Source organism: Danio aesculapii, chromosome 24 (genome assembly GCF_903798145.1).
Source record: "Danio aesculapii chromosome 24, fDanAes4.1, whole genome shotgun sequence".
Taxonomy (NCBI): Eukaryota; Metazoa; Chordata; class Actinopteri; order Cypriniformes; family Danionidae; genus Danio; species Danio aesculapii.
The window spans coordinates 24826503-24852962 of NC_079458.1; the positions used below are offsets into that span (position 1 = coordinate 24826503).

A 26460-nucleotide genomic window follows, 5' to 3' on the forward strand; every position below is an offset into this window, starting at 1 on the left:
TACACTGTTCAACAGTTGTTACAGTTGACTTAATGGTTTTTACCGTTTAATTTTTATTTTATACGTTTTGTTATGGAAAGAAAAAATAGAGACTACTTAGAAAAAATGACCCATAATTTATAGTTGTTTGTGTAAAATATGTTTGTTTTATTTCATTTTGTTAACTACTTATGACATTTGTTTCGAGTTTTAAATAAAATTGTAATTTGAAGATTTTTTGCATAAACAACCCTGATTTTCAGTCAACACAACGTAGTTTGTTACTCTGATCAATTGACATTTTCTTTTGTGAAAAAGCCTGTTAATTTTTTATTTGTAAATGTTCTTAGACCTTTATAGAACAAATTAAACATTTTCATAACTTCTTTTTATATATTCTTCATTGTTATAATTATTGAACTAGCATTTTTCTTCTTCTATATAGTTACACCTCCAGTATACTTCTATGAAGAACACATAAAAAAACTAGGCAAACATATAACACAATGTACAAATTGTAAAGAAAATTGTTGTAATACAATAATAATATTAATACTTTAACCCAATACATAATTTTAATATTATTACTGAGTGTACATTTCAGGCGTTTATTTTTCCGTCACACTTTACAACCAGGTTTCATTAATTAAAATAATTAATGTATTTACTAACATAACTAATTATGAACAATACTTGTGGAGCGTTTATTAATCATAGTTCAACATTTACTAATGCATTAACATCCAAAGTCATGCTTGTTAACAGTTAATCCAATGTAAGTTAACATGAACTAACAATAAACAACTGTATTTTCATTAACTAACATGAACATTTACTAAAAATGTATTGTTCTTTGTTCATGTTAGTAAATGCATTAACTAACATGAACTAATAAAACCTTATTGTAAAGGGTTACCTATTTTTCAAATACTCTTTGGATAAACTTGAAGTCAGTTTGGTTGGCTGAAGGTGATTTTTCTTTTACATTATTAGGAAAACTGCCACTCTTTCAAAACCTATTCTTTAATGCACATTGACCATATTCATCAGTCTTTCAGTATGCACTACCTGACAAAAGTCTTCTTGTCGATCCCAGTTGTAAGAGCAACAAATAATGACTTCTAGTTGATTGTTTGAAAAAGTGGCAGAAGGTATATTTTTCTGATCAATAATCTGTTCAACTGCATCCCAATCATCACAAATACTGCAAAGACCTATTAGAACCCGCATGGACCCAAGATTCTAACAGAAATCAGTCAAGTCGGGTGAGGGAAAAATCATGATTTGGGTTTACATTCAGTATGAGGGTATGCGAGAAATCTGCACAGTGGATAGCATCAAGACATTTGTGTTGCCCGTTACATTACAAAGCACAAGATGTATAGATGCAGTCCTCCAAGCTCATGGGAGTCATACACAATATTAACACTTTTCACTGCACCATGACTTTATATCCTATACTGTACATTTTTTCTGTTAAGTGAGAAGACTTTTGTCTACGCAAAGTCAGACCTTACTGTCCTAATTAAATTAATTTTATTTTGGTAAAATAATCCATAATCCAGAGGCTTTTGCTTTTCATATAAGCCACTTCTGATAACGATCAACTAGAAGTTATTTATTGTACCTAAAACTTGAATAGGTGACAAGACTTTTGTCAGGTAGTGTACAGTAATGTTTGTTCAGGAACATTAAAAAATAATAAAAATCAACAGAACAGTCTTGAATCAGTCTCCCCACTATTAATAAACCTTCATGCCACATTAAAAATTTATGAGGCATGTTTACTAAACTGGTTGGCCAAGGTTTTTTCCCTTTTTTAAAGATCAGTACACAATTTAACTGCAATAAAAATACCTGAACATCATTGCACACACTGAAGAATTATATTTTAACAACCTGCTGTTGTGTGAAATGAAGCACCATTTACAGAAAAAAAGCACAATAATTGGTTTGATCCAAAAGGTTTTTTATTTGTCATCACTGAAAGATGTTGACAATTTCTTCGCCAAGCCAAGGAATAATGTTTTCATTGCATTTCTCATATAAATGACACCAATCCTTCCTCTGAGGATGGCGAACATCTTAAAATACAGGGCCAGTGTGTTCCCCTCAAAAGAGCCTTTCCCTTCACTCTGCGCTGATGGCGAAACGCGCTGGCCTGTGCTCGAGTGTGTGTGAAAATGGTTTAATAATTATGTCCGGTAGAGAGACAGTGCCAGCCATTGACAGGATGTGGTCACTCCTCAATCATCGTCGACTGTTGGTGTGATGGTTACACCTCTCCTGATCTGCCCCCATCCGATCAAACTAAAAGAAAAAGAGAAAGCAGTCAACGTCACGGTTTTAAACTGCACTGAAGACTTTTGCCACATACGCTTAATTTTGCAATCACGTTAATCCAATAATAACCTGCGTTATTCCTTTACTGAAATTAAGTGACTGTGTGAAATGTGACAGGAATATTTAAGCGGATTAGTTTAGAGCTTTATTAATCCCCTTGGGGCAATGCTGGTCCTTCACATATAACAAGAATGACACACTTAACACAATAAACACCAACACTTAACATCAAGTACACAAACAAAAACTGAAATAAATAAATAATATTACTAATAATGATAATAAAATAATAATAATCCATCGATTAACTACATTTATTATGTAACTGAATTGCTTCAGGCACAAAAGTAAATTTATAATGATTTGTGAAACATCTTATTGTCCTTAGATGTCGCTCAAGGGGCATCCAATCAAAATATTTGTTTAAAATCCCCAAGAAATCAAAACTAACCATACGTTTTTTTTTTTTAGATCACATTGCTAGTTTTGTGGTGAACAATTTATCTGTGCATGTCATTAGGAATAAAAAGGTTGCCCTTGTAATCTTTAATTAAAATATGAAAATGCACTGTTGTTTTTTAGATTTTGTCAGATTACGTATATCTAAGCAAATGGGCTGGCTAACAGTTTTAATTACGCTGCTCCAAGCTGTCAGTTTTAAAATCAAACAGAAATGGTGAGGAGGAGTCTGTTAGGTTGTAATAACTCTACCCAAACACTTTTCCCCATCTTTCTGAAATGCCTTCTTTACTACATCCATTCAGCCTACAGTAGAAAAAATAAGCTATGCACACTGTTTGCTCATTTAATATTCTGTTTCTCTAGGAAATGTGTCAAAATACAAAAATAATAATAATAACAGTCGCAGTTTCTGGTTCATGGGGACTTTAAGGGGTGTGTGCCATCTCCTATTACTTATGTACCGTTGCCACTGAGTGGTATGGTACGGTATGGTTTGGTACGTTTTGACTGTGTTACCTAAAAGCGAACCGTACCGTACCACTTTTTGGGAACCCTTTGCAAAGGGTACCTAGCACGACAAAATGGTACCAAAAGGCGGAGCTAGACACGCAGCTGAACGCTATTGGTTTACAGATAAGTGTTACTCGCACATACACAAGCAGAAGAATGAACACAAAAGGAACCGCCATTTTTAAATACACAGCTGAGACATTACCCCGTAATACTTTCTTCGCATATAATAACGAGCCATGGTCGACCCGAGCTCAGACAAACCTTATCATATTGATGAACAGCCACAAAGCCAAGAACAACAAAATCTGTCGTGTCCTGTTTTTGTTTTTACGAGGCCATTTAAAAGTGCAAGCGGTTTTACTTTCTCCAGAGAGCTCGCGATCGAGTCTATACTCGAAATAACGAACTTTTTGAGCTGATGACGTGTGCATGATTATTGAAGTGCTTCTGACATCCGATCCTTTCATAAACAGCAAACGTGAGAGTGAAGCGCAAAAAAAAAAAAAACGGAAGGAGCGAATGATTCTTTCAGCAACCTAAAACATGAACAAGCTGCCATGTTTAACTATTATCATCACCTTTTGGACTATCATAAACACAATGATGGACTTACTTCCTAACAAGAGGTTACATGTGCTGGTAAAGATTAAAGATGCAGATGAGAGGTCTGCTCTGACTGTGGGCTATATGTTGAGTGTCGTTTTTGAAGCCAAATAAGCTCTAAAAGGTATGCTGCATATAGTTTTTTTGTTTAATTGGTAACATATCAGAGACTGTAAGGGTCTATATGTGTTCATATATGCTGCATTTATTTATTTATTTCATGTAATTGCAGATATAACAGTAGGCTATTTTGCACTGTCATTGATCTGCAGTTATAATCGAATTATTTTTATAGAAAGGTTAGCAATGAACATTTATACACCAGTAATTATGTGTATAAAGCATCTGTTTTGTGAGAAGTGCTTCTCATATGATATGTGAACGATCCGTACAGATTTACAGTAGACATTTTGCAATCTGTCGACTGAAACTTTGTCGTACACCACGCCCACCAAAGGGTACCCTTCACGCAGTGGAAACGCAAGCCTGATAAAGGTGACCTGTACTGTACTGTACCAGTCAGAGGAAATGGGCCATTTATGTGCCATCCTCAACACCTGCTGTATGTAATAGGATGCAATACTTTGCAGGGGAACTCCCAAAATTTTAGCACAAATTAACAATGCATTGAAGACTCATTCATTCAATCATTTTCTTTTTCGGCTTAGTTCCTTTATTAATCTGGGGTCGCCACAGTGGAACGAACCGCCAACTTATCCAGCACGTTTTATGCAGCAGATGCACTTCCAGCCGCAACCCATCTCTGGGAAACATCCACACACACTTATACACTACGGACAGTTTAGCCTTCCCTATTCACCTGTACCGCATGTCTTTGGGCTGTGGGGTGCATTGAAGACGATTCTTGTTTTTTATAGACAGTGAAGAAAACAAGCAAATAAAGCAAAAGGACAAAATACTTTTAATAAATTAATTAAAAAGGTCTTAAGAATAACTCTCAACATTAAATGGGTTGAGCTCCACAATAAAAAAACAACAACGATGAGCCTCTCTGATGAGTGTTTTGATCAAATTTCAACCTGTTATTAATAACTGTTCCTATACTCCTCCACAAGATTTCTATGGTTTTTGACCCATTCAGGTCTAGTTTAGTTTTTTTGCACCATGAAATAAAGTCATGCAAACTGGTTCATGTTCCTGGCCTGAGTGAAAAAGCAGAGCTAAAATAGCAGTATCATCTGCATATTAAACCAAGTACCCATTTACCCGTGTACTCTGACAATCATTTGTATTTACAGTGGTCCCTTATTCGCAAGAGCTACGTTCTAAAATTAGCCCGCAATAGGTAAAATCCGCGAAGTGGCTTTATTTTACAATTATTACTGATGTTTTAAGGCTGTAAAACCCCTTACTACACACTTTATACACTTTACTCAGACAGCCATTTAAATTCACACTTTTCTCTCTCATTTAAACACTCTCAAAGTTCAAACGTTGTAGAAAAATAAGTCCAGTATTATATAATGAAACCAAAGATCAAAACCATTTGATCTTCATTTATTTATTCCATAATGGCGCCCTACAGCCGTGCAACTTCTACCTTCCTTTGGTGTGTCCAGAAGTTAAACTTTTTGTGTGATGATTAGCATCTTCCTCTGTCTTTTGGGTGCTACCGCAAGTATCTTTGTCGGTGCAGAATGTGTGTCGACATTGTGAGAAGAAAACTTACAAACACACAGTATAGCATTTCAGAGTCACGCTGCTAGTGTCAATTTAGCAAGCTGAACGCATTCTGTACTGAACAGGAGACACGGCACGGAGGAGATTGATTGACAGTGGTCTACAGCCAATCAAGACGCAGAACACAATGTGCTGATCAGGGTGCAGAACACAATGCACTGTAAACAAAGCATGTCAAATTGCACAAAAACATTGTGAAACCGCGAAGCTGCGAAAGGTGAAGCGCGTTACAGCGAGGGACCACTGTAATATAAAAAAAAAAACAGAAGTACACAGCCTTGTGGAGAGCCTGTAGAAATATTAATGATGTGCGATAATGCCTCATTTACCCCAACCCTTTGTTTCCTGCATGTTAAAAAAAATCATAATCCATAGAACTATACTATAGTTAAAATTAAACAGAGTAAAGAGTTTCTTCCCTAAAATAATAGATTGCAAACAGTTAAAAACAGATGAGAAGTCTACAAACAATCGCTGCACAAAAGCTCCTTTATTCTCCAAATATTAACAAAGAGCAATTTAAGAAAGGAAAATTTTGCAGTCACAGAAGAAATAACTGCAAATTCTTTTCAGCTAGAAAAAGGAAACTTTATATGTTTTGCCTGTTTGCTTAAAAAAAAATGCTGACATCCTGCGCATATTTAGGTGTGGATTAAAAGGCATAAACATACACAAAAGTGGCGGAGTATGTGGTAGTGTTGTTTAGTGTGTTTAATCAAAATCGAATCACAATTTGAAACATTGAGATTAGCTAAATCGCAAGAGGCTGCAATTATGGAATATATATATATATATATATATATATATATATATATATATATATATATATATATATATATATATATATATATATATATATATATATATATATATATATATATATATATATATATATATATATATATATATATATATATATATATATATATATATATACACACATATATTATTTAATTTTCCCAACCCAGAGCAAATGCGTGACTGCCATCAGTGTGACAGTCTTACTAGCGAATTGAATGAGCACACTTTTGTTCTGCACAATCAGAATTTTTCAATCTGCCTCTTATCAGTCATTTTAGTTTGTATTTTAGCCCCACTTTGGTTGTGTTCTGTATTTTCATAATTTTTTTTTTGTTTTTATAATAAGCTACATCTCCCTAATTTGAGTCGAACTTGTTTACAGAAAGGTACGGTTAATTTTATTTGAGCCTACAGCTTGCTCTAGAGAAAAAAATTGTGTTTAATTTCTAAATATTTAAAAACAAATTTGAATAAAAGTTAAAGTTAGTTCATATCTTTTCAGTTCCTTTTTTTTAACTGACACTCACTGCATTTTAGCAGTAAGAAGCCACAATACAGATTATTGAGCTGAAACTTGACAACAAAATTAAAATCACAAATCAAATCGAAAAAAAAAGAGAATTTTTTTTATAATGTATCGTTTATGGTCGTTTTCACAGATAAATCTACATAAATGCTAATAATTTTGAAAACGTGCTGTAGACATGAAGATTTTTTCAAACACAAGGGATTTCTGCGTTTGGCTACCTTGCCGTCATGTAAACAGCCTCGGATGATTTCTTCATACAGACATTTATAAAAATGTGTTCTCATTTCATGCAACAATAATCGAATACGGTAAAATTTCAGCATCTTGACAGGATCACAGAGGAGTTGTTTAACTTTTAATGTATTAACATTACAACCAATGTTAAATACACAAATTATTGTGTTTACCAAATAAACCTATTTATGTTTAATGTCTTGCAAACATGGTTTAATTACATTGGCAGGTAAATCTGGACAATAGATCATTTCAATAGTGATTTTTGCTTGATGGATCATGAACTTATTTTGAATGAATCTTTGCTCACCGCCAATGTTTCTCCACTCTGCGACTCAAGGCGATCTTCTCCCCCACCTCTGTGCACACAGGGTTCGTGAGCACAATCTTAGCCAGATCAGCTTTGACTGCACTCACACGGCCTCCTGTTGACAGCGAGCCAATGTTTACCATCAGCACCTCATTCTTCGACAGCTTCTGAACCTGTGGGCCAAATCAAATCCAAGAAAACTTTAACCGCTTTCAAAAAAGTGCAAGTAGTTCCCACTCCCACTATACGGTTTCTACTCTTAGCCAAATATAACTTTTCCCTGACTTTCATTCATGTCTAAAAAGCTGAATTACCATTAATGAATGAAAAAAATAAGGTCATGTTCTTTGCATAATTTTAAAACAGTTCGGGCTTGAATGCCATTTTCATTCATTTAATAGCCATTATAAGAGCAGCAATGAAAAATATACCTCTGACTTTGAAAAGAATTACATACAAAGTCAATGCAAATACGCAACTGTAATGTGAATTTCCTCTGGATGGCACGAATGACACCGAATTAGCCTCAATCACGTTCTCCATGCAAGTTCAAATAAGTAAACTCGAGATGAAAATGCAAATCTATTGAAATGGTCATTTTCTTGAAAGGTCAAGCTTAGTGACTGCAAGCTGACAAGCAGGAAAGGTAAAGAAAATGGCGCCAATAGCCAAAAATAGCCTAACCTTTACAATAGGGAATAGTAGGAAATAGAGAAATAGTGAAACAACATGATACAGTATAGAAAAACTACATTTTGATGAACGGAAACTCAAATTTTAAGTCAAAAGTTGCTTGTATACCATGACTTTAAATGTCTGAGAGATTCCAGAACTTCCATGACCCTTGGGAACCCTGTATATCGACAAAAATTACGATAATGAGGTACATAATCTATTGTCTCTCAGTGACATGGCATGGCCAAAAATCCACACCATATTTCTTCCCAGATCAAACAATATCACAAATACATGATCAGAAATATAATGCACATCAGGATGTAATGGCACCTTGAGTATTCATAACTTTTTCTAATAACTGAACTGCAAGTTGTCGACTATTCTGCCTAGGCATGTGCCGGTATCACATTTTCATGCAGCGATTAATTGATTGAGCTTTTATCACGGTATACGGTATTATCACGATATTGTAATTTTACTAGAGAAACAGGTAAAAAAACACAAAAAACTTCAGTTTCGTCAACTTAGTAACTTTAATAACTTTTTAATTAACTAAAAGTACTTTAAACATTTAAATACAAATAAATATAAATAAAACAATACACAATATAAAAGTAAACTTGAGCAATTATATCAAAGTGAATGTGCAAAGGGAAACCGTCTTCGATCAGCAATCGTGGAATGAACTGCCAACTATTCCAGCATGTTTTATGCAGCAGATGCCTTTCCAGCCACAACCCAATATTAGAAATCACCCATACACACTCATTCACACACACTCATACACTACAGTCAATTTAGCTTATTCAATACACTATTCACTCAGCCTATATTCAATAATAAACATAACAAAAACTGCCTGCTAATGCATGGGTAAATCTTCAAAGGGAACAGTGTTACATTTTAACCTCTTTCACCTCATCCTGCTTGCTGTTTCACTATCTAAACAATGAAAACATAATATAAGGCAAATTTGTTTCATTTTGATATCTGATTTACACTGTCTCTCTTGCAGAATATCAGTTTTAATAACCAATAATGGCCATTATAACAGTATAACGTACATTAAATTTAAACGATAAAGGTAAGCAATCAGTCAATGTGCAGAATCAGCGTATGTGGTTACATAAATTAATATATTAGCTTATCTTTGCACTCAGCCAAAACAGTTAACTGAGAACAAGTGATTCAAAAGACATAAGAGTTGTTAGATAGAGACAACAAGATGAATTCAATATCACGTTTAACAACTATAGTGAGATGAGATCACCCAGCAGATGAACTGTCTGACATGCACTATACTCTCACCTGGGGTTTATGCTTACCCGCTGAACTAGTGGCTGCAGCTCTGGGCAGAGAGTGTGTGGTTACGTGATTTACGGTTTTAGCCGTGTACTAGAATGAACAGAGAACTTTTCAGAATCGCTAAATGAAACGCCGGTGTATTTCCCGCGATTTCTCTGCGCCTCCCTTGCGTTTCTTCTCTCTGACTCTCGACTATTTTGACAAATACACACAGACGACGCACGCTCACACGGAGTTTGTGATTGGGCCAACCCAATGTGAATACCGAAAAGAGCCAATGGGCTGCAGAGTGTCGCATGGACCGGCCCGGTCTGTCTGTCCGGGAAAAAAAGCATCTACTTTCAGAGAGTCACAGATCACAGCAGCGTCAATCAATAAGGCAGAAAAAAACGATAGGCTGCTAAGCCTTTTATGGGCCGATCAAATCATAAGACGATGATCTGCCCGGCCCAAAAATTACGTCGGCCCACCGGGCCAAATGGCAAGTCCGCCCCATGCGTGTGAGGATTATAGTGCGGTGGCTGCGGCGGCGCGCACACAGTGCTTCTACATATGGGGATTGTTTACATCAGAGTGCGCATCAGTTCTGCGCAGCATATACGCAGTGTTTCTTCAAGCGGTTGATGGAAAATAAGCTAAGGCGCGTTCTAAGAATATAAATTCGGATCTATTATTTTTCACGGTATTTTGAAGTGCCCGCGATAACAATATCGTGCATATACATTACCGTGATTTATCGCATTACCGAATACCGGCACAAGCCTAATTCTGCCTAAACTACTTTTACCACACTTCAAGACACTGATCAGATGCTGTATTTAAAGACATTTGTCAGGTTTTTAACTTCAAACATCTCCTGTTTGTTGTACTATTTTCATACACAACTCATCCAAACCCTCAGTTCCTCAGCCAATCAAAGTCAAGCATTCAACAGCACCATAGTATAACGCAATTTAATGAATTGCTAAAAAATTAAAATATATATATTTTTAAATGTGCTCATCTATGAAAATGTTCTGAAACGGGGTGCCTGACAAAAAATATGCAAACCACATGTGAGAGTTTGTTAAGTTTTGAAGCCAAGATGTGCTCCTGTTTAAGGGAAGGAAATGCCATCACACTACATACACACATTCCACTTTGTTTTTTTCTGCATTCTGTGTTTGAAGCTCAATTATAAAGTTGTCGAAATGGTACAAATCAAATTAAAATATAATAATTTGATATTATAATTCTTAATATTTAAAAATAAAGAGTTTCAGCAAGATTTTCCAAAAGGCGGTTCAATCTTCCGGTTTTGGACGTTATTTGTAGCTTAATCACCAATGAAAACCAAATCTCAGAACAGCTGGTAATGAAGGAATTGTGAACCATCCTCATGCATTGATGCAGTAAAAGATGAAAACAGCATGTCTGCTAGCGTTTTCTTTATACACTATGAAACTACATCCCTCATTTACACAGAGATACACATTTCTGCTGTGTGATCAGCTGAAATAATTAATAGAGGAAAAATGCTAAGACTGTGTCCTCTTTATCAGCATAAATTCTCAAAGCTCAGTATGATATAATGCTTATAATTTTATCCAGGTCTCACTGAAAGAAAATAGTAATATCTCAATGTGACTTCCTGGCTAAATGAAGAAATAATAATAATCATCATCATCATCATCATCACATTTTAGAACCATCCTGTTACTCAATTTGCATCGCTGATGATATATAAAGAAATCTCATTCATAATCTAGAATTTCATGAAAAAAAAAAGATAATAACCTTGGCTGCTTTCTTGTCCCCTTCAGTGCGCACACCAAGCAGTCTTCTTAAGAGGAAGTACGAGATCTCCAGCTCTGTAAAGATCTCAGGAAGAGCCCCCACTGCACCGAGGACCTGACCCACCATTCGATCCGCTCTGCACAGTGTAGGGTCAATCTTGGTGCCAACACCTGCAACACAATGTGCATAACAAATATTAAATCAATCATGTACTAGGGCTGAGAGATTTGGCATAAAATAAAAATCTCCAATAATTGAACATTTTAACTTTATTACGAATAATGAACGATTAATTCATATTTTTTTGCCCTGATAGTTCACGGACAGATTTTGTACAGTAAATCTGCTCACATATTACAAGTGAGAGATATTTGAATGAAGGGTGCATTACTGGATTTTGCCTAAAACGAACAATTACTTTTTTCTTATAGACATGTGAAAATAAATAACTTGCATAATAAATTTTCAGTGTTTCAGTTTTATAATAAAAGTAGAAAGTAAAATCTCTACTAAATAAAATAACTTTTGCATATCCTGTAAGTAATATTTTAAACACTGCATTTCTTCCATCTTCTGTAAACAAATATTTTCATGTAAATAATAATTTGTGTATATATATATATATATATATATATATATATATATATATATATATATATATATATATATATATATATATATATATATATGCCTCAAGGCATCTCTGGCATAGTTCCAATTCTCATAAATGTAGTGCAAAGGCTCAAGAATGGGTCCATCGTCCTACTTGACCAGAGATCAGATGTGGCTGCAAAGTGTGGCTAACCGTGCGGGGTCATGTGACTCCAATTGTGGTGGGGAAAGTAATAATTAAAAAAAAAAAAAATTATATATATAAATAATAAAAAATAAATAAATGTCAATTATGTTGAATGTCAATTTCGATTAAATCGCCTGGCCCTATCATGTAATTATTTTTTTTGCATAAAAAAAAAAAAACAATAAAATGGCACAAATGTACAAATTGAAGATACTCTTGAATCAAAACAACAGATCCCTATGAAGCTATTTGTTTTAAGCTTTAAATCATTTAGTGTCTGAGAACAGAGAACATTCCACAGTGACTATAATAATATTAACAAAAAAAGGTTATGCAGAAAGGAATGGGCTCCAGTATATACACAGCTAGTGTTTTTCAGCCAATGCTAAACTTCTGGTGAAACGTTAATGTGACCATTTTCAAATTTATAAGGTCCCTTCTCCCACAATCAATAATGTAATTTAATTAAAATATAGTCTGTTAAATAGACTCAAGCATTTATTTCATTGTTCAAGCGTAAAATGAGATGAAAGGTTGTTTAAACACAGGCGTCATCAGGAGCAGCAGGCGACTGCAGGAACTCTATTCAAAATACTGTAGTAACTTTTTTTATCATATTTTAAAGCCATGGCACATGAGACCCACTGTATAAAATCACAACCAGGCAGTAAAGATCATTGATTTTTAAAGAAACCAGATCTTAAATGCATGATTTTATAATAGGATGACAGTTCACTGAAAGTGTTTGAGCTGGCTAAAGGCTGGTTTATACTTCTGCGTTGAGTGATCGTTGTGACCCACGGCACTTGTCTTGCACGTTACCGTGCATTTATACTTCTGCGTGCTGGTTATGTTGCTCTGCAATAGCACTTCTAAAACGCATGCTGGCAGTGAGGATTTTATGTCCCTCTGTGTCGAGTTTCTTTGCGGGTGTTTTTTTTTTCTGAACGCTTATGTACACGTAACTAAAACTCACACATTTAGAGCTGGGAACCGGCCGACGTGCAACAACTTTAATCATAAGGTAAACACAAAACAAAAGTTTCCATCTGGAGCTCCACAAGACTCAACACTTGCTTTGTTTGTAAAATTATATACTTTGATTCTAAATTAACTTTATAACATCAGTTGATTAATCATTGAATTTTTTTTTTGAAAAAGCAAAGTTTGTAGGGGATTCATCCTGCAAGATTGCATAAAGTTCAGTGTTAAATCTAAAATCTGAATGCAAGTGGTCACAATAGACTGATTTGAAGGCATGTCAAAATAGTCATGTGTATGTAATGGAATCACTGAGAACGTGTTAATACGATGTGGAAACAGGGAACCCTCATCACAAGCACAATTACATAATTCCAGCAACATTAAAGTTTGCATACCAATAAGGCCACCAGGAGCAGCATACTGAAGGTCATTGTGTTCGGCAAAAAGTGAGACGATTTTGGAGAAAATGGGTTTGCACATTAGTTTCCCTTCATGGTCCTTTGAAACGATACCTGGCCTGACCTCAAGCTCCTGTCCGACCTTGAACCAAAATAAACACGGAGGAAAACAGCATTAAAAAAGGAACAGTAGAGCAGAAGGCTGGCCTCACTATAAACGTGTTCAGTAATTGTGGAACAGGAATGGAGCTTTATCTGCCTCAAACGAGTACCTTCAGGACACCTTTGAGGATACTTCCTCCAGCTACACCACCTTTCAGATCATCTACTTCACAGCCAGGCTTATTGACATCAAATGACCTGATTACTGTGGGGAAAACACAATCAGTCATCTAAATTTGTATAATAAGTCCTCTTTAGTGGTATTCAAATGAAAGCAGTCACATACCAATAAGGCGAGGCTCAGAGGTGAAGTCGCGGACAGGCACGGGGATCTTATTTACAATGTACTCGCAAACAACTTCGATGTTGTACTTGAGCTGGGCTGAGATCGGGATGATTGGAGCTCCCTCTGCTACTGTGCCTGTAGAAAGATGAACGAGAAAGAAATCACCTTAGGAACACTTTAGAAGTTTGTATAATCTAGAAAAGCAATTTAGCTTCCCTTTACACTGTGTTTTTTTGTTTCATACCTACAGACCTTATTCTTCGCGTACGAATTTGGCACAGCCATTTGAATCTTTTCAGCTCGAGACTTCCAGTTTCATTCACTTCCATTCATTTTTAGACGTAAAAAAAAAGCTTGTTGTGCTGCTTGATGTTGTAAACTGATATTTATTTATTCTGCTTTTTCTGTATTGCCATGAACACACTTGTTGTAAAGTAAGTAGTTTGACTGTTTTCTGCTGTTATTCCTATTCATTTCTCCCATAGGCAGCGGAATTGGAAGTTCTAAAACAAAAATCGCAAAAACGAGCGCACTTCTGCATTTAAGAATAAGGTCAATAGATCAATCATTTTGTTCCAAAACAGAGATTAAAATTGTTACTATGTTGTGCTTTGTTCTTGGTGCAGTTCCAAACTAGTTCAAACAAGTCATATGCGAGTAAACTCTCCATAATTTTCCTAATGGATAAACAGCTCTCAGTAATATTTCATCATGCGTTCATTTTTGTATTGGACATGAAACAATTAGGGGGCAGGAATGACATACCGCTCTACTCATTATTTTCACTTCATATAGCCATATATATGGCTATTACATAATACACTGTGATCTAGCCTGGTTCGCTGGATAGTATAGTTTCTCACTAAAAAATGAACGGCTCCAGAGTTCGTTTCAACTAAGCCGAGACCACCTCGGGTGATTTCAGACAGATTGTTTGACGTGGATGAGAGCGCAACTGCAGTGTTCACATGCCCAAACAAACTGAGCTAAGGGGGCAAATGCGCCGGGATTCGAAATAAATGTCTAAGTGTGAAAGCACCCTAAAAAGTAGGCTTGGGCAATAATACGGCAATCTGGTATACATCTGGTATAAAATCATGGCTAAAAATGCTGGTGTTCCATTTCAGTATAGATGGACTTAAATGCAGCTTTTGTAACCAGAGGGACAGTGTTGGGGTTTAATATACGCACTTTCAGGCATTCTCCTTAATAATAAAATTTCAGAAAAGTATTCTTTGCATTGCATTTCTAAACAGGAAAATCATATTAGCGGGCAATGACTATCAAAGTACAACATTGTTAACAGTCAATTAAATAGTGGCAATGTTGTTTTGAAGTAATAATTACAAGCGATTTCAGACAAATATTTAAAGTAGCATGGTAAACTATATAGGAAGCGCGTCACAAATTGTCACTGTTCATAAATGAATGAATATGCGAATATAAGAAGCTATGCAAAATAATTCTCTGCTCGATGTTCTGGACTATTGCATATTGATCCATGATTCATCAAGTCCCATTCATTTGACTTTTACACAACTGGTAGACGGCAAGTATGAATGCCAGCAAAACATCCGCATGCACATTAAGCATAAATTGTCAAACATCATACATGTTAGGCTGTATAGTGTGCACAGAGATTATTTTCTGTAATGCAGTAAAAACAGAAGCGTGGACGAGATTCTAAAATGTCGTTTAAAATAAATGTACACTATTCTAAGCGGTACCTTAGGACACATAAGCTAAAGAAAAAGTTATAGAAACGCTAAAGCCTGAGTCATTTTTTTAATGAGTACACTTTGGATGAAAACATGCAAGAACCTTCTACTTAAGACAACAAAAACAGTATTTCATCACTCACAGAGATAAAGTAGCTAAAAAGTCAAAAAGTATTAAACAATAAGAAGGTATGTAAATGATAAAAAATATATATAGATATATGTATAGTTTGAAATATGCATTTAGAATTAATATCTAGTAAACAGGCAATCCACAAACAAAACTGTGCATTGCTAACTGTATATATTAATGCTTTATTAGTTCTCTGCAAAAGAATGCAAAAAAATACTTCTGTATTGACAGTAGGGGTGCAACGGTTCAATCTACTCACGGTTTGATATGCATCACGGTTTTAGGGTCACGGTTTCAGTATGGTACTGTTTGTGATATACTTAGAAAAATAATGCCTACAGAACAATTCAAAGAACAATAAACATATTTATTGGTTAAACACCTGACAATGCAACAGCTTCGCACATTTGACTATAGATTTGCATGTTTTCACATTAATTAAATAAAATTAGGACATTTTGAAAATTATGTTTTAATAAAATCCTTTAGAAAATAAAAAGAAAAAGCATAAATTTCCGCTATTTTTATTTTCCATCTCGACTCAACAGTCTCAACCAATTATGCTGAAAATAATTATGTCAACACATCTTAATAACTGAGGACTTTTAAAGTATTGATTACTTCAGTTTACATTATGCTTGCATTACCAAGGCAACAACGCATTTTTATTTATGATTTCTTTATGCTTTTATTTTGATTCCAGAGAGCTCCGTTTCCCTCATCAGCACCATCGTAGTGAATGAAACTTAAGCAAAGAGAGAGCGTTCGGCTCTTCTCTCTCACTTTAAATCAGCGGGAACAGTCAGTCGAGAAGTAAACCGTTCTTAGAAGACAGCGGGTAAACAGAGTGAATAGCGTAAGTGATCGGGTGCGGAAGAACATCCAGCAGAAGCTTGACTGAAGTAACAGACCTGTTGTAAGTTCACATCCATATGGGATGCTGTTCTGGGATGGATCTGGCTGTTAATGACCACTGATCTAGGCTATCTTTGCCACAACAAACAGGCTTTCATTATATTTTTGTGTCTGTCTGAATTTACATTGAGTATCTGTTGAAACACAGAAGACAATGCGTTTTGATTTGGCCTCACCTGCGCGTTTGTGCTGTATCTTCACTATATTTTATTTTTGAAAGATTTATCATTTTTTGGAACAGTAAACACGTCAGGCTAAGTAATTCAAATGAATTATTGTTTTAAAAAAAACTGATTTCATTACAATTTAAAACGGCATCTTTATTTTTTTCTGCTGGAGATACCGTTGTCTTAAACAAAAAATAAATAAATAAATAAATAAATAAAATCTTACACATACCATAGGAGCCGTATTACAGATAATTTTGGCAGTTTTAAAACCTTGACTTTTCCAAACCGCTGTATACCTTGAAAATGGTTATCGTCGCATGCCTAACACTGAAACATGATATCAACAACAGATTTACATACTAAGACGTGATTGAACAGGTCTTTACATGTGCAATGAGCATGAGAGGTAATCGGAAGTGTACAAAGGCAGGATTGCTTTGTTGCAGTTGTTTTATTAACAAATCAATATTAATAATGCATATTATTAACGGGACAATACGTTTTTTACTGAGAACTGTTGCATCCCTAATTGACAGCTCTATACTTAAAGCATACACTACCAGTCAAGCTATTTTATGAAGACTGTTCAGAAGGACTGCAGTAAAATGATTAAAAGTGACAGCAAGACACTTATGTTGCTACAAAAGGCTTACATTTAAATAAATCAAGTCCTTTTGAACATTCTTTTTTATCAAGCTTACTGACTCAAACTCCAAAGGTACTGTAATTGTACACCAACTAAAGGCATAATTCACCTAAAAATGAACAATTGGTCACCCTTTTCTTATCCTCAAGTGGTTCTAAATTAAGTTTTTTTTATTCTATTAAACATTAAAGAAGCTTTAACTTGCATTGTAGGGGAAAAATTATTTTGTGTTTCACAGAACAAAGAAACTCAACCTGGTTTAAAACAATATGAGGGCTAATAAACAACAAGAGGATTAAAATTTTTATAGAGAACTATGCCTTTAAACCTCTGCAGTCATACTGTTATGGTTTCCTGCAACCAGTAAATCTATATTTTCAAATAAAACATTAAGCTAAAACTCTTACCCTGCACAAAAGCCAGGATCTGTTCGTACTGCTCTTTGGCCTGACTTTCTTTCACCAAGTCGATTTTATTTTGCAGAATCAGTATGTGCTTGAGCTTCATAATCTCAATGGCTGCCAAATGCTCTGACGTCTGAGGCTGAGGACATGATTCATTGCCAGCTGAAGAGGAAAAAAAAGATCATCATTAGCCACTCGTACAACAATAATAGTTTGGCTTAACTTCAAAAGTACCCTATGTTGCAAGGTAAACACACACCGATTAGGAGCAGTGCAGCATCCATTACAGCAGCACCGTTTAACATGGTGGCCATCAAGATGTCGTGACCTGGGCAATCCACAAATGAGACATGTCTAAAAAGAAAGAAAAAGAAAGAAAGATGAAATGCACACTGAACTTCTGGAGCAACACAAATAAATTACATGAAAGATAAAGAATGAATTAGAACACAGATCAATATACGAGTGTGATTGCAAATATGATACTGATTTTATGGAATAATTTAGCAAATATGAAGTTAAGAGCGAGTTCAGGGTTCAGGTTTTTCCTTGCCTTGTCAAAATGTTCTCTGGCCTCACTAAAACTACGTATTTCTTAGCAATGGTTTAATGTCAAAACGGCCCAAATATATTTGTACACATACACTTCTTATTCAACGTCACTTTTAAAAAACTAATTGTCATGCTGAGGAGGAGTTGGCATTACTATTTGCTAAAATCTAAATAAAATTTAGTGTTATTTCATGGGAACATGACTAGCAGAGTTTTCATTTCAGACACATTTTAATTTTTAGCTAATCGACTAGCAGCCTTCACTTCACAATCATTAAGGTTTTTGACAGCAGACATTCCATTACATGTTTTCAGTGCTCCGCTATGAGCATATTAAAATGTTTTTATAAATGTTTATTAATCTGTTCAATGAACAGCTAAAGGGAGCATGTGAGCTCTCTTTAAACACTTCATCATATCATCTATGGTTCGACCTGATGGTTGTCTGTTCAATACTTTTAAATTTGTTGGGGCTATTTTACTGGAGCCATTTTTTGTAGTAAAATGACCAAAATATTTCAGCTTATTAAATATTAAGTCAAGGCATTTTAAGAGTTCTTAAGGCCGTTTATAAAGCAAACTTTAAGACATTACGACGTTGTAAGGACCCGTGGTTACCCTGGAGTTACATTTCAGATGGAATGTAGCTTGTTTTGCGTATGAAAATAGCTTCAAATTAAGCTAGAGCAGAACATTTGTGTCTCAGAGCAATGCTATCATGTGTCTCATATCAATCATTTTAAGTTCATGCTTCAATGATCCGTGCTAAATGAATCAAAAGTTTTGAAGGAATCATTTCAAGGAATATTGTAAAAGACACTCATTAAGACTTGCTCTGTCATCGAATGGCACTTGGATGTCAGATTGAGTTAACAAATCAGTCAAGCCAGCCAATGTACAGCACAAAAATAAACTCAGCAAAACAGTTTAATTATTATTAGACAAAAAAAAAAAATCTATTTTAAATGAACTCATTTACATATTTTGTAATTTTTGTTTCTATTTTGTAACTAAAAAGAAAGTGTGCAGTAGGAGACTAGTCGGCTGGTCTGTTTAATGCTCCGTCATGATGCTTTTTGATTGACGTCGACTGGTCACGATGCGCAGATCACGTGGTTTTTGACCTGAACTATATGAAAGGTATGTTCACAGAATGAAACTCTCCTCAGATTATTGAAATCATTTTTCTTATAGTTAAATTGTAAAGTGTAATTGTAAAAAAAAAAAAAAAAAAAAAGGCCAGACATGAGCGAGATTGAGTAGCTGTTTGGCACATAGCAGTAAAATATACATCCGAGCAGGACTCAACAGTGAGTAGGCACATAGCCTTTGTCTTTCTTGCATTATGTCAAGTAAAACATAAACTGGAGCACCCGGAGGAAACCCATATGAACACAGGGAGAACATGCAAACTCCACACAGAAACGCCAGCTGCCCCAGCCAGGACTTGAACCAGCGACCTTCTTGCTGTGAGGCAACAGTGCGAACCACTGAGGCACCATGCTGCCGGTATACACTATTTTTGCAATAAAAATATGTGTTATTGTTACATTCTTAGTAGAACGTGCAGTGATCAATGTGTTGACTGCACCTATTTCACAGCAAAATTAGCCTGTGCTAATGTTGCATTGTTAACGAAATGAACAGTGTTGAAAATGTATTCCTTTTTCACTAAAATTAGTGATTGGTAATGTTGCATAGTTTTTGCAACATGTTATGAGCTGTCAAACAGCATGTGTATATAATTTGGCTGCAAATATATGGCAAATCGTTGCATGTTGCAAAACATTTGCATCTTTTATTGATGCAGTTTTATTGATGACAATCATCAGTGACCAGTCGACACCAGTACATTACTGAAAAGGCATTTCAAACTTCCCTTTACACAAAGGCATATAGAATACTTAAAACCTCACAACACACAAGTAAACATACCGGACTAGTTTGAAGTTGCCTTTGGTGCTAGGAATGTCTGTAGGGAACTCATCAGGTGTGCTGCTGCCACATGACCTGTAACACTCCGGCCGTGGACAACTTGGGTCATCCAATTTATACACCTAAATACACAAGTTCAATGTAAAACATACACTTTCCAAGAAAATGATAACGATCAAAATATATCAAACCCTTAGGAAAAAAACACTACTAATTTCTTCAAAAGCAATGACATGTTACAGCCTCTCTTAAAGGTAAAAAAAAACAACAACAATTTTCCCTAAAAAGAGAAGCCGTAATTTGCTGTTGCAAGCTTAAATTGAGTCAAATAATTGCTAATTCTAGCTTCTGACTCAGAGTGTAGCTTGCAATATTTTTTTAACTAGCTTAGTGAACAACATACACACCTTGGCATTAGCATAGCCCAACTTGATTGTAATGTTCCTCTCCAGCTCGTTTTTGAATCTGACAGTGTGAACTCCAGAGATGGCTTTCACCACTGTTGATTTTCCATGGGCTACATGACCAATAGTTCCTACAGATAAATCAATGAGATACAAATAATAATAAATAAATAAATAAACAGCCACTATTATGGGTTTTTGAAAATGTCCATGCAGTGCGTAACACAGCACTAAATGAATGAAAACATCCAGCTGAGGTTTAAATCTAAAAGTGCACTGTGTTTAAAACTATTGATCCTGTAATAAAATAGTTGACTCATAGTCGAATAAATGAATTGAGTTGGGTTTGGATCTTTTGATTGATCGTATTAACACGGTACATCACCAAATGTGAAGTTCTAGTTCTGGTAAAATGTGAACGTGCTTTCCCTCCATACACTAGCGGAGGCGCGGGGGACTTATGACACTAAGATGACGATCACTGACAAGTGGAGATTCGGTTGAGGGGAATAAAGGGTTAAAGTTCATTTTCACAACAATACCACAGTATTGCAAACCGTGTGCTGTGTTTGTTCCTGTCATTGTTCTGATTTTTGATACAATAACCTATGCTGCAACGTGGGATTCGCTGACTGTTTGCCATTGAAGGAGCAGCAGAGACTATTATGTATGGGACTTTTTCAGACTTTGACAGGGACCTTGTCAGTAACTTTTACAGATCATATGGACCAGTTTCTTCTTCCTCCAGATCATAGCATGCAAATGTAATTAAAATTGTTGCCTCATTTTGTGTAGCTTGCAAAACATGTGTTTAATTGTGTGCTATAAGTTGTAATGGCTTGTAATCACGTATCTATTATAGATCAGTGCTTGTACTGCATCTCTCAGGTTAAATCTGTATAGGGCTTTTCACATATCGCGTCCAAAACTACTTCTTCCTTTACCGACTTAAATGCCTTTCTGAGCTAGTGATCCTCTGCTGTTTGTTGCTATGGCCATCATCAGCTGTTCCTCATGTGCGACGCGGTCAATTTTCAAAATAGTTCAACTTTTGCCACTGTGTGGATTAATACTGAATGTGTGTCGTTATTACTCGGGGTTAGGTTTAATTACTCTAATAGGTTAAAGTATTATGCTGGTGTTTAACTGCATTGCTTTATTGCATTCCTGCATTGGGCTCTCACATACTTTCTGCTATTCATACTGTAGCCGTGATGGGCATTTCTTTCTGTCTCACACTGAACGTAGTTGACCAATCACAACAGACTAGGTCATCGGTCCAATCAGCGCAGATTAGCTTTGCGCTAAAGAGGGGTTTGGGAACAAATGAGTCGCTGAACGATTCATATGGGAGTCGCTGGGATAATTAGGTAAAAATAAATGCATATTATAAGCCAATGAAAATGGTTTTGACCTTGCACGCATATCAGCATGTTGTTGGAGACCCCCAAAACCAAAATATGACATTTTTTAATATAAACAGGGGCTCCTTAAGTTTGGACTGAAAGTGGCATTACTTGCTCTCAAAGCAGAATCTTACAGAAGAAAACATTCTTACCTATGTTTATTGTGGCTTGTCTGCTGATGATCTCTTGGGAGAGAGGAGTCAGTTTGCTCACATCCTATAAAGCAAAACCGATCTGTTAATACCAATGCAAATAAAAAAAAAAAAAATAAATAAAAAAAAAAAAAAAAAAAGAGAACGGCAGGAATCAGGAATACAAGAATTACAAGAGCATAAATTAAGAGTTGCTGCATATAATCTAGTGTGATGTGATTGATTCTGAACTGATTAATAAAAACATTTTTGTAAATACATTTCAATACATATTGATGTGTATGTGCTAACAATGAATTAATCCTTTATCAGGCCAGGAAACAAACATGAAAGTCATAAAAGTTCAGTAGCCTTGTAATAACCCCCAAGAACACTACAGAATTTTGATACAATGAGTATTTCAGTAAGTGTCCAATAAATGGTTAAATGTCTTTCTGAAATCTAAATTTACAATGTTTTCCTTATAAAAGATAATTCAATAAATATGAGTTAAAATCAAAAAGTAAAAAAATTAAAATAAAAAAGTTAAAAATAAAACTTCAATCAAAATCTGACCACTTGCTTCTGCATTTGGAGGGTATTCTCAGTTGGTATCAATGTTCTTAACCACACCCCTCATACTGTTAGTGTGCTATGAGAGAATGATGTGCAACTACAAAAAAACTCCCACCCCTACTTAATATTCTGTTTCAGTTGGAAGTTCATCAACACACTGAAATAAAATCTCTTTTGGTTCACGTTGTCTTTAACAAAAGTTTACAATGAATGCATTGGGTGTTTTGGTTTGTTTGAAATGTGGCAGACTTGTTTTAAAAATTTCTGGGTTGGATTTAGTTACGGCAGAAAACATTATTTTGCACAAAATGTGCAGCATTTAGGAAAAAAAAAATGAAGGGCTCGTGACTGAATCGTGAATCTTGTATCATGAATCGTATTGAATCATGAGTCAGGTGAATCGTTACATCCCTACACACAACAATCCGCTTGTTAAGTGTGATGTCACGCAAAGCGGCTTCCGGGTCCAAATGCTATATCAAACTGTATGGGTAGACTCATCAAATGGTAATAATAAACATCTACAAATGTGATGTAATACTTTTGAAAATCATGATCACAATGTATATATCCATGCCTATTATCCGATGGCCAGAAAGTAATCATTTTATTATTAATTGTTAAAATTTTGATATTTGTGAAGCAGGAAGCCCAGAGACTGTTGTGTACATCCCGATTTTATATAAAATTCACTTTAATGTATGAAATGACTAAAAAAGTGGCCAAAGATAAATATTTTTCTCAATTCAAATGAGTAGCGGCTTGGACCCGGAAACAGTATTCCATACATCACCGATACATCATGACTTAGAGTAGAAAGCTTTGGGGAAAAAAAAAAAAAAAAAAAAAAATCACAATTCAATTTTCATTTATACAGACGATGATCATTCTGTGATAATGACAGCTGTTTGTGTAGCTTCTCAGGGAAAAACAGCTCTCTGTAGTGAATACTGCATGTGAAAATACCACAAATAAAGATAACATGTTTTTGGATTTCTTCTTGAAGTATTTGGAGTTTCTGCAACAAATAGCGCTCACTGCTGACCACACAGCATTGTTTTCCTGACAAGATGTGCATAATAATGAAAGTTACAATTTAATTTTGATTATTCACTCAGCCCTAGCGCAAAACTTGTAACAGCCTCTATGAGAGAGAGAAAAAAGTTTTCTCCCTAGAGAAGGGAAGCTGTAATTCGCTGTTGCAAGCTTAAATTGAATCAAATAATTGCTATTGCTAGCTTTTGATTCAGAGTGTAGCTTGCAATAATTAATTTAGGAATATACAAACAATTAATAAGTAAATTACAGTAACGATATAAATACTCCGTCGTTTTAACGATAATCATAAGTTAACTAACTTATAAGGCTTGGCATAACGTTACTGAAACATCTACTGTCAACCACATTACACGAGACGTCAACAAAGAGATGCTTAGAAGGTAATCCAACCAAATTTGTAGATGGCTGGAACGATATTTAAAAAAATAGCACGCGGTAAATAACAAACAACAGTGGTTTAACAATATTTTCATATAATTCTACACGGGGTCCTTCTCCATCCCCGAATGAATCATGTGGTGAGCTTTCACCGGTACTGCTAACCAGCACGCCTGCCATCATCAGAGAGCACAAAATCGCTCTACTCGAACTGACGACGAAGACAGTACATCTAGATCAATTCATATTACATAAACGAACCTAAGATGCAGACTTACTAGTGTACTGAGATCTTGTTTATAAAGATGAGGCTGACCCAACGTTGTTCCAGACTCGTCGCCCGCCATCTTGAAAGAAAAGGAACGAGGGTATGACCAAGCAAGCGCCTGACCGTTTTTTACATATAAATGTATGCAATTAAATAATATTCCGTAAAATTATGTCGCAGTGTCGGACATATAAAATTAGATAAAGTTGTAATTATTACTACTACACTGTGTTAAGCCATTAAACATGGCAAATAATTCTAAACTCATATTTTTAACGGCGTCCGGGAGGTAACGTATGGGATGATGCAATCCGATTCTAGAAAAGGGCAGGAAATCCCAAGAAGAGGAGATAGAGCGGAAATTGCATTCTAGATTATAATTAACATAAATGAAATGAAAGCAACAACATACAGATATTACGATTTACCCAATTGTGATTAACGTCTGCAAAATTGAAAACACGTTGGGCTGATACTGATGAAACAAGGGTCCGTCTTGTTATAATGACGTCAGAAGTTTTGTAGTTCTTATGTTACTATTCATGAAACTCTCGATCAGTGGTAGTTATGCAAATCGACTGTTTTTGTTGCATGATTTATATGGTAGGAAATTTACTGTACAGTCTACAGATGCTGCAAACTACATCTTTAAAAAAATATTTATGGTTTAACGTTAGTTTTTTATGCCCGTGTAAATTGGACTTCTTGAAAGATATACAGGCGGTTCATTCTGCTGTGGCGACCACTGATAAATAAGGGACCAAGTCGAAGGAATGCATCTGCTAATGCATCTGATTTTTGGTCTCCACATCAAAGTAAATGTACAAAGGTGATATGGGTACAAAGAAACATATTGCTGGCAATTATGTCTCCAGTGTTTTAAAGAATTTTAATGAAAATTAAATGTCAAAATATGGGTGAATAAAACATTTGAGTGAAAATTAAATATCAAAACATGGGTGAATATCATAAATCAGTGGAGCAAATGCTTATGTAGGCTTATTGCAACCTATAACAATTTGTGATCTCACACTTTTGCATTAACAATCAAAATAGCACATTGCATCTAAATGTTTGAGGAAAATTGTGTTTTTCATAGAAGGATGCACTGTTGCTAGCAAAAAAAAAGCAAATTAACTTTTGCCATACAGCTAGGTAAATCTGTAACATTCAGAGGAAGTTCTGTCACAGAAGAAAAACAGTTGAAGACTGGTAACAAAAAGAAGTCATGAATAGGCAAAACATAGCTTTTTAGGGTCAAGAGCATTCACAATTTTGCCTATTTTGTCCAATAAATCAAATTAACATCCTCATTTTAATTGGATAATGTTGTGCACAGATAGAGGAAGCATGAACACTTAAAAAATGATTAGATTTACTCTTTTTTTTTAAGGTAAGTTGTTGCAAACAGTTTATATGGGCAGCATTTGAACAAACAAATTAAGTTGAACATTACTACATTTAATTTGTTTGTTTAATTTCAGCCCCCCAATTTTTTACCAATGAATCCAATTAATCATTTTTTTTTTCAGTGAACATGGAACGAAATCTTTAAATGTCTGACTTTCACTGTTGTATAATAGAGAAAGAGGTATTAAAAATGGAGAAGATCAGCCTATAAAGTAAACAGTATACCTAGGAAACTTTGAGAATTTGTTCCAGGTAATATTCTGGTGGAAAATTTGAAAAATCTGGAAATTAGTTTTTAACAATGTTAAAAAAAGGATAATATGTAAAGAAATGAGGACTGGGAAGGGAGAGGTTTTGTGTATTCATACATTTTAAAAGTAAACTGATTGCCAAAGAACTGGCGACGCCTCACCCAAAATACCTTTCCATATCAGTTTTGATTAAGAGGAAATGTATGAAATCAGTGTGAATAAATATAGTCTAATTGCTGCC

The 26460-nt window shown here is 35.2% G+C and overlaps 1 protein-coding gene across 1 annotated transcript; it reads right to left on the reverse strand.

The window, feature by feature from the left end:
• Nucleotides 1–1931: 1931 nt before the first annotated feature.
• Nucleotides 1932–24676, reverse strand: LOC130218378 (eukaryotic translation initiation factor 2 subunit 3). The gene is made up of 12 exons (XM_056450564.1): nt 24569–24676; nt 22299–22362; nt 20744–20871; nt 20337–20458; nt 18109–18203; nt 17853–18011; nt 13864–13998; nt 13688–13782; nt 13413–13557; nt 11235–11404; nt 7476–7648; nt 1932–2289 (listed from the first exon to the last, which is right to left on the reverse strand). Exons 1-12 carry the CDS (start codon nt 24635–24637, stop codon nt 2226–2228), a joined length of 1419 nt encoding a protein of 472 aa, XP_056306539.1. The 5' UTR covers nt 24638–24676; the 3' UTR covers nt 1932–2225.
• Nucleotides 24677–26460: the final 1784 nt, after the last annotated feature.

Bases quoted from the DNA above. Each gene is read 5' to 3' on its own strand.
- LOC130218378 (XM_056450564.1), bottom strand. From the start codon at position 24,637: ATGGCGGGCGACGAGTCTGGAACAACGTTGGGTCAGCCTCATCTTTAT. The intron at 22,363-24,568 runs GTAAGTCTGCAT...TTTGCTTTATAG, and splicing joins AACAAGATCTCAGTACACTA to GATGTGAGCAAACTGACTCC. The intron at 13,783-13,863 runs GTATGTGACTGC...TTTTCCCCACAG, and splicing joins CTCTGAGCCTCGCCTTATTG to TAATCAGGTCATTTGATGTC.